The sequence below is a fragment of the Blennius ocellaris genome, assembly GCF_963422515.1.
Source record: "Blennius ocellaris genome assembly, chromosome: 5".
NCBI lineage: Eukaryota > Metazoa > Chordata > Actinopteri > Blenniiformes > Blenniidae > Blennius > Blennius ocellaris.
Genome location: NC_137654.1, coordinates 17,825,666 through 17,835,569, shown reverse-complemented (window position 1 = coordinate 17,835,569; position 9,904 = coordinate 17,825,666). Strand labels below are relative to the sequence as shown.

At 40.9% G+C, this 9,904-nt stretch overlaps 1 protein-coding gene across 1 annotated transcript; it reads right to left on the bottom strand.

Moving 5' to 3' along the window:
• Nucleotides 1-4,129: 4,129 nt before the first annotated feature.
• fitm2 (fat storage inducing transmembrane protein 2) lies at nt 4,130-8,876 on the bottom strand (the record flags this gene model as incomplete). The annotated part of the gene is made up of 2 exons (XM_080496468.1): nt 4,130-6,890; nt 8,704-8,876. 2 exons carry the CDS (start codon nt 8,874-8,876, stop codon nt 6,281-6,283), a joined length of 783 nt encoding a protein of 260 aa, XP_080352594.1. The 3' UTR covers nt 4,130-6,280.
• Nucleotides 8,877-9,904: the final 1,028 nt, after the last annotated feature.

Sequence of the window (9,904 nt, the reverse complement as noted above, 5' to 3'; positions counted from 1 at the left end):
TTCAGTCTCTACCCATTACAAAGAGTTGTGGATCGGATTACAAGGGCTGTGAAGTAAACTAATTCTGCCCTGGACTGATGTTGCAGAGGCGTGTTTGTGAGCGGCGGTGAAGGATTTTTTTTGAGGCTGTTGAGCCACTGGGAAGCCGCTCTGATGGGCTTTACTGAAGTTTGAAGGACTGTCCAGGTTCTTTCTGACTGATCTGGAGAGGAAAGAAAGTTAGAATCAGCTTTGTGACTCATTGAATCCTGATACACAAATATATCCAGTTCACCGTCAAACCTAAAGTGGATATAAATCCAGCTGCAGTCGAGTTCTGGACTTAAAAGACAAAATAACTGGTTGGATGCCAGTTATATTATTAAAGTCACGAATCCATCGAATTACATCATATTATTAATTCCTCTGGTTGCAACCTACAACTCCAACGTGGCTACTCGTCTTACAAGTGCATGTTCCACATGGATGTGGCACCATTTATACAGGAAATAAACAAATAAACAAAGGAAATTTAACAGTTGTTAGTAATACGGCCAAGTAGGATTGTTACATCGCTGAAATAATCGACTTTAATTAAAGCTCACACTGTATATGGTCGTGTTTAATAGAGCATGTGCTCCACACAAGGACGATAAAAAAATGAAAAAAAAAAATCTAATTGAGCCAGATAGTAATCTAATTACGATATATTATATCTTTTACCCATTCTGCTTAGTTGGTGAACTTGTTTTTTTTTTTTTTTACTTGTAACAGGAGCTGCAGCTTCAATCTGATCATCCAACGCCTCAGAAATAAGGACACACAATATGGGACTAACATAGCACATGAAGTGTGTGTGTGTGTTTGTCTCAGTTTGTATCTGCACAGTGGTGATTGTGTCTGTAAAAAAAAAAAAAGGGATTTGTTGTGTACACAGATTTGTATGAGCGTGACAAAATGTATGTGTGTCCACAAGGGTTTGTAAATGTCGCTGAGCTCAGACCCTTTTCAAGTAGATTTTCCTGCACACCTGCAGAAATCTATTTACATTATTGACATTTTGTATTGACGGGTTTTATTTGTCCTCAGCGTCGACTGTCAGGCTTGCTTTTGACAGGCGCTTGGTCTGCATTTTTAGCTCAACAGCCTTCATGTCACTTAGTAGCACCAGATGTACTCGGCCATTTACCATCACAACATTACAAGGATAAAACCCGAGACTGACAAAGGTGAGCCTGTGAGCGTTACTGAAGGCAAATATGTGTAATATGTGTATTACACACACGCGCGTTTTGTTACGCACATGCAAAATTGGGGAAACGCAAATCTAAATCCTCACTGATAAATCAAACTATTAGACATGTAAACGAGCACCAGGCAAGCTGCTAGTAGATTAGCCAACCCCATGCAAACATATATTTCCCCAAAATGTCAAACTGCTCTATTAACTAACTGTATACACCAAAAACACCCAACACACACACACACACCACACCACACCCACGTGCGCTTGGTTTATTTAGAGCACCACAGACGACACAGCACACGGTGGCCCACAGTCACTCTCTTTGTCGCTGCGCAGGAGTTCGGACGCTACAAGCTGCGGGTGTTTTTTTTTTTTTTTTTTTAACGTTACACTTGGCCCGAGCCGGATTATAAATTCTGCATCTATTTAGCACAAGGTAGTGTCACGTTACGATTAGGGTCCGAGTTCCATTGCATGGGTAATTTTGGTATTGTGTCAGCGTGTTGTGATGATGGGGGTGGGACACTAACTGGGGTGTGTTTGGGGGGGGGTTATTATTGTGTTGATCGGAGGCAGAATTTATGATCATCACCGAGTATTGGGCCGAAATTGAGAGTGTTGCTGAGTGTGACCTTAGAAGCGCCCGCACCGTGCAGCGGAAACTACGACTGTTTGTGTGTCTCCGACTCCTCCTGACAGATGCAAGATTGTTCTCAGAGACAGATATTTTTTAACTATACGATGTCGGATTCATTTGACCATGCTGAGGTCCAAAAGGTGACGAGCCGTCCCTTTTGATGATGCAGTGTATTTTGTTTCTCTCACCAGGCGTCACCCTGCTCCAAGTCTGCGCTCTTTTGTTTTTTTGTTTCTTTTTTGATTTAACTCATTATTGTGAGGTACAGGCTGGAGTTGTGAGCCGCTCTTTGGTTTTAATGGCTGGTTAAAAAGACATTCCTGTTGTTAGGACTCACAGTGTGGTGTTTCTATTTGCCATTAGGGGGCATAACTACAAACAAAAAAAAAAATGCATGAAGTGTGTATGTTTTTGTTTAATTCCTTCAAAACAAAATGTTATTCACATCATCTCTGTTGGACAAACTGCTAGTATGTTTCCTGTTAATGAATTACTTTTGACCTACGAGTTGTCGTGATGAACGACTCTAGTCTGTCCTCAGTCCCAAATAACAAAAGAGACAGTAGCAACATGCTAATGGTAGATTACGCTCTTTTATTGTGGTAAGACTGAATAGACGAGATGATAGTGTGTCTTGTTTGTCTAGTTAATGGAAACATTAATAAATAAAGAGTGAATAATATTGAAGGGACTTTTACCTAAAAAGCAAACCACCAAACTCTGAAGGCGATCCTGAGGACAGGCTGGAAGCTATATCAACTCACTACCGCCACCTAATGGTCAAAAGTGTCATTTACTCAAAACGTGCATACTGTACCTTTAAGGCGCAAAATATTCCAAAACAAGAGGATTGTTTTCTTCATTCGCGGAAGTTGACGAAGTGCAAAGGATGAAGAAAAATATTGAGAATTTTCTTTGTATTATTAAGAGTTTGATTTTTCCTCAATCTTGTTTTACATTTCACGTTTTGGGATGAAATTATATTTTGACTGTTCTCAAAAATGTGTTGACTTGAAGAGTTGAACTGCAATATCCAGCAGTGTAACCATGTGATGAATAAAGTCCAATTTCTAAGAAAATAATTGACTTTGATAGTAAGAAATGTAACATAACTTCATTTTGGAATTTCTTTTAATTCTTCACATTTTTACCTGTAAAATACAAAATATGTGATATGAATGACTGAAAATAGTCTCAACATCTTGCGTCTCCAATTCAGACGTTATTAACTCTTCTCAAAATTCTGCCACCTGATCTCTCAGCTTCAGCTTCACTCTCGACATATTTGTCTTCATCCTTGATCGCTTGTGGTGACTTCACACTCTTGTGTTTCTAATCTGCCGTCACACACGAACTGCTCAGTTTGAATCTCGCATAAAGACGGTGTTGTTGTGCGACTTTTTTTCAGGATGCTCCCCGTTTTCTGCAGCCACAGAAACTGGCTGTGGCAGGAAATGTTGAACCAAAGACAACGATCCATCCTCTTTTTCTCGCAGCGTCGGCTTTCCGTGTCCCGATCATCACATTTCCATGAAGAAAAATTAAGCACATCGGCTTTAATGCAACAACCAGCCACACTGATTTGTTTGCTTTCATCAAACAGGGATTTTTTTTTTGCTTTTCACTTAGTTTCAGGCTGTAATAAGGCTGAATAAACTATAATGAATAAGATGATATCTTCTGGATGATAAGACATATGAATACTTGAGTTTTCAAGGTGTGGAAATACACAAGGTAGACATGTAAAGTACATCTTCACTGTGTGTTGACATTTGTCACTTGTGCTTTTGTTGATGCCCAAACATCTCTTCTTAATTTATAGAACACGACACTGTGGGCTCAAGAGAGAAAGGTCCAAACCAATCAATCATTGTGAACGCTTCTTTTACGTTTTCATCACTGTTACGGCTCCACTCTTTCCTCTGACTGAGGTTCAAGCTGCCTGAAGGGATCTGAACACACAAAGAGTTCAAAGTGGAGAAATCCTTGTCGTGATTTGTGGCCATTAATATTTCACTATAGTATTTTTTTATTCTTTACTTTTTATTTTTTATATTTCTATATATCTATATATCTATATATGCATTTATTTATGGTGCTTTTTATGATGTTTGTTCATAAGCCTTAATTTATTCAGTTGCCATCAATGACAAAATAAATAATGAAAACGAAACAGACAGAAACTGTTTTTTTTATTTTTTTATTATTTAATCATTTTTCTACATGACATGTCACAGAAATGCCATAAAACTTAAAACATTGTTGTGATTTACATCAACCCACATTTACCAATACAGGTGACAAAATTGGTATTTTCCTCTTTTCTCATTGTTGCACGTGAATGAAAAAGAAAAAAAAAGAAAAAACAACTGTCAAGACACCCCAAAATAGTTGATTCTTTACTAGTTTGAGGCACAAATCCAGTTTACAAATCCAGTGTACTTCGAAAGAGTGGGTTTCAAAGAGTGGGGTGAGCAGCCTCTAGGGGGCGCCGGATGCTATTTCCTGGCCTGACTGAAGAAATGATGCGATGAAATTTAACGGAGACGAATTAAAGTTAGAGTAAACATTTCACCAGCACCGTTTCAGAAGCGGAGCAGTATAAAATAATGACCGTCAAATCGATAAAAGTTTGGAATTAGTTAATCCCACAGTCTCTGTGATTGTTAACAATTTGTATTTTGTTTTTTAAAATTCTCCAATTCTGAATGCACAGAGCATGGAGATATAATTCATTGGAGTTCAGTCGATCTTTTGCGATATGCCTGTTGCCATGCCGATACTGATAAAGATAAAGTTGTTGTACATCGGGCAGCTCTACATATAATGATGAAAAGACAAAATGACTTGGTGCGGGACAAAACGTGTGTAGTGTGAAAGTTATTGGCGGGTTTCCATAACATGGCTAAGGCACTGTAAAGGGGGCTCATCCTCTCACATTGTGAAAACTTAAACTGTAGTTTACAAGAATTACCGTTTGTTTTCTGGTTATCCAACTTCTATCAAGAGACGATATACGGGTACATACTGGTATATAGCATTTCCAGCCACGAGATGTCACTGTATAACATCAGATATCAAATACTGCCAAGCTTTCCGGGATTTACCGTCACATGAATAATGACATAATCTCATCTATTTGTATGCAACTGTGACCAAAGTGTCAAATAAGGAAGTAAAACATGTTTAAAAAAAACAAACTTCAAACAAACTTCCGTATATGGTCATATCCTACATGCACAGAAGCAGCATTCAAAATAACAACACTTGTGTTAAATTATGAGAACTTGATGCTGCATGTTTGCAGGCTCTGCGATGTTGAAAGAAACACTTCCTGCAGTCAATCAGACTCCAGCTGAGACTGAAAAACGTTTGTAACGGAACTCCAGAACATGAAAAACCAGAAAACTGTGAATAGAAAAGGCCTCATTTAACAAATCCTACGTACATCTCCATTTTATACAGGACAGACTGGTGCTAAAGTGACTCAATACTGCCACCCGATGTACAACAGAGGCAGGACTCAAGGCTCACATGGTGCCTCTTTAAACAGATTCACAACCAGCATTACTCTTTTCATGGAGCTTTTGGCAAGTTAGAGATTTTGGAGGAAAACTAGTTTACTTCAAACAACTCAGATAACAAAACACCAAATGTGGCATTTTGGAAAAACTGGATTTCTCTTTTTGTTGTTTGGTGGAGAAATTCAGCTTCTGAAAAAAAAAGCTGCTTGGATTTATGACATTTTAAAGACAAACAGTCAAATGAGAAAGTGAGTGATCACGAAAATCAATGTCAAGTGCCTCTCTAAATCAATACGTTACCCCATACCTCGCTTACTACCAAAGTAAATATATTAAAACTCTCCTTATATCCTCTATTCTTGAAGTTTTGCATCCCCCAAGCAAATGTTCTAAACACGTTGTTGACACAGTTACCGGTAGATTAAATTGTCAGCTAATATGAATCCTCAGCAGGATTGAACTTTGTTCTTAAGGTAGGTTTTTTTCTAAATACATAAACATTGGTCTGCAAAAAAAAAAAAAAACACACACTGTAAACATTCTCAAGTGTTCCCACTTGTATCTAATAACTGCAATTACTTTAACACGAGTGAAGATTTTGGAAGGCAGACAAAAAGCGTCAGTGCAGCTTGTGAGGCCAGAGAGACTGAGGCTGGACGGCCCAGCCTCAGTCTCTTGCTTTTATCTCAGATTACCAAGAGTCATTCTGGGGTCAGCAGCTGCCAAATGGGAGCAGAACAGCTGCAGGTCTCCTCGAAGAAAGCGACCTTTCTGCGAGGAGGGGAATAACTTTGAAGAGCTTAAAATACCTTGGCCGGCTTGGACCCGAGAAACGTCAAATGTAGTGTGCGGCGTCGAGGATGGCTGTGGCACTGGCGTCGGTGCGGGATAATTTCAGGCGTGTTGTTTCTGCTCTTTGGGGTGGCGCTGAGGGGGCAGTCCCGGTGACAACGGGCTGCGATACCAAACCTGGTACGTAAGGTACCAACCCAGCAGGCCGCAAATGGTCCCGAGCAACTTGTGAGACGGGTCGTGGAAATAGACGGAGGTGCACGTGAACATCAGAACCCAAATGGCGACGATCAGGTTCAAGGCCACGTACAGCAGGCTGAGCACCGTCCTGGGCAGCGCGGACAGACTGGCCGTCTTCGAGGAGGCCATCGGGGCCATTTCCTCCACGATGAGGAGCGAGGAGTAGGCCAGGATGAAGGAGTGTCCCGAGATGTCGTAGCCGTACCAGTGGTGGCCCGCCCGCCTGCAGGACGCCTTGGTTGCGAACTCCTCCTTGACCACGGTCAAGGCGCCGCCTTCGAAGCACGAGCCGGTCGCATCCTCGATGTAGAAGAACGTCTCGGTGCAGACGTACCACACGGCGGTCGCGACCACCAGCGAGAGCAGCCGACGGCCCAGGAAGGAGGCGCTCCTGCTGAAGGTGGAGTTCGACAGGAGGAGGAAGGGAGTGAGCAGCAGCAGCGTCCATCCCCATGACACTTTGACAAAATACCTGCAGGAATCAGAAGACGGATACAAATACACAGTTTAAAAAAAAAAAGAAATTCCATTTACTTCAGTCGTAAGGCAGTCAACTCCTGGAAGGATCGAAAACACAATTGACATGAGACATTTTATTTGGAAACCAGAAAGATGATCTTAATTTGTAATTCAAGGTAAAGAAGTGACATTTAGATTAAATATTCATTCAAAATTCTGTCAGCTCCAAAATGCGCCACATCCGACAGCGTCACCTGGACACTGCTCGTCACTTCAGGTGAGAAGATGAAGAGAACAAGGATTTGTGATCTCCTTCAAGCCGAGCCATGACGTCCATGTGCCAGATGCCCTTTGTTCTTGATCTGAGGCTTTAACCTCTAAAAGTAAATGGCCTCTCTAACTCAGGTTACATATGGCCTTGTGGGAATTAGACATCGATATACTCGGTGGCAAGTGCCATCATCACCTTAAAAGCAATAAATAAAATCTTAAAATCACCTTGAAAATGTTGGGACAAGATCCAGCTGTACTTCCCAAGAGGTCACAGAGGCAACTAACGAGCACACGATCATAAACACGGCGGCTAGAATCCATCAGAAAATGCCGTATTTGACAGAAAATGCAGCAGGGGTGAAGTTCTTACTTGTACTTATTTGGGTTACTTCACAATGATGGCCATATATCTCTAAAATCATTGGGAATTTACATCCGAAACTTTGAATATATGCTGAGCATCATTAATATTTACTATCAATACAGTATTTTTACGATTGTCTTATCTTTGCTGAGCGAGATGTTCCATTTATGGCTGTGTCTATGCCTGAACTAAATGTGAATTCAGTCTGTCTTAAAGCCAGGCTGCACAGAAGGATCTTGGAACAACTCCAGCACAGTGCTCGGACGACGACGTCATGAGATTTGTTCCCTTGCTGCAAGTCATCAGTAAATTATTTTCTTGATCTTTTCAATTGTTCTCAGTCTGATTACTCTGAACTTTGCCTCTTCCTGAGTTTCAATAGGAATTTGGTTATCTGAAGCCCAGATACGATTTATTACATTGTCAAAGATAGATACTTTGTGAAATCCTGCATTTGTTGTTTTTTTTACAAGATATAAGCCACATTGGGCTCTATTGTCATTGCATTTACAAAGACAGGCATTGGTGGGTTGTTTATATTACGAGTTGTAGTTAATTATTTCGTCTAGTTTGGTTTGGTGGATGTTGGTGGCAACCATGAGTGAGATATGTGTTGTGTGCAGTGTCATCCTGTTATGAAGTTCCGGTTGCGTGTGTTGCATGTCAAAATAAAAGCCTCTAGTGTTCAGCTGGCAGAATAGAATTTCTACTCAGAGCAATTCTTCCTCAGCGCTCGCCACAGTATTTATACATGATTACTCTGTACACTGCTCTCACAGCTGACAGCGGCTGTGAGAGTAAATGTTTTTTTTAGAAAAAAATGAGAAATTGGATAATTTCCCACGGCACACCTGACTATATCTCGCGGGACACCGGTGTGCCGCGGCACAGTGGTTGAAAAACACTGCTTTAGACCACAGTTTAGCAGTATCTTTAACATGTATTAATAATTTGAAGTTGTCTTGTCAAAGAATGTGCCATGATCTGGCTAAAACTACAAACAAAACTAAACAAACATTTCAACCAAAATTGGAATTCCTACACGCACAGAGCCCTGTGAATTCATTGTTACGGTACAGTCTCGTCAATCTGTACTAATTACTGTCCTGGGTGGGTCACCTTTCAGGAAACTTTAAATAGTTTGCTGTTAGTTAGCTGACACCGGCTAGCTGATTGGATCTGTACTCACACATTGAGGGCGTTTCTGCTGCTGCTGAAGTAAGTCTCCGGGACGAGCTGCAGCTCCTTCCCAATGGATCCCACCACGGAAATGAGGAGAAAAATCCAGGGGAAGTTATTTCGGATGGTCGGAATTCTCCACAGAGACACCAAGTTGTCCACAATGACATCCACCGCCGCCATGTTGAAGCCGCTGAGTAGAAGTCAGGGGGGGCGGGACAAATACGTCACCACGACTCAGCCAATGGAGTTGGTTTCTTTCTTCTTCGTCTCCCGTCTTGAAGCGCCTCCTGTAAAATCTTGATAGCACTGCCATCTACTGAACAGATGGAGATACTGCCTACTGCCTTGTGCCTGATGACGACAAAATGAAGTTATCACTAAAAGATGAATAAAGCAACAGATAAGTCGTAATTTAAACCTATTTTTTAACTGAATTATTACCTTATTAGGCTTCATTTTTTAGTTATTTTGTGATTTAAGACTCCTTCTCCATGCACGGTTTGTTTTTACTGTATTTGTGCAACAGCCAGCACGTCTTTTTTAGAAGAGTGTGAACATTTCATAAACACCTTATGACAAAAAAGAAAGACATCAGAACAGATAAATACCCCGCTAAAAGTTGTTTTATGCATACTTTTTGTCAAAGCTCGTCCATCAAATTCCACATTTTAAAATATGGATGCAAATATTGTGATAAGCCTGTTTGGATCGTTCTTTTTTTTTTTTTTGACAATTACAGTATATAGTCTGTAAGAGTCCACAGCACAGACAGGCAGACACACACTTCTGTTGGGAGTCTGGGTCATGTTTGCTCAGAGGGAGCTGTCATCGTGTGGTATGTGGATGTAATTCAAAGGGTTGAGGTGTCAGGTTCATTCCTTGCTGACCTCAATACAAGAGGCTAAATGTAGCAATGATATCTGTCTCAATAAACAAGTGGGCTAAATCTATTTTGGAAACGCTTTAGTCATCACTGTATGATGTTCAAGGTGATGAAATCCTACGGCTTAAACCAGTGCTGAAGATGATAAACTTGAGTTTGGCTTCAGCAGAGTCGGGCGAAACATAAATCTATCATCTGTATGCAGGACATAGTTTGTCCTCGGTGCACTCTGGCTTGGTAAATAAGCCTCTCCAAGAAAGACAGTTTCCTTCCTGGCATGCTTGAAGTTTGGCTGGTTGTTCTGTAACAACTGAAGCCCGACTGC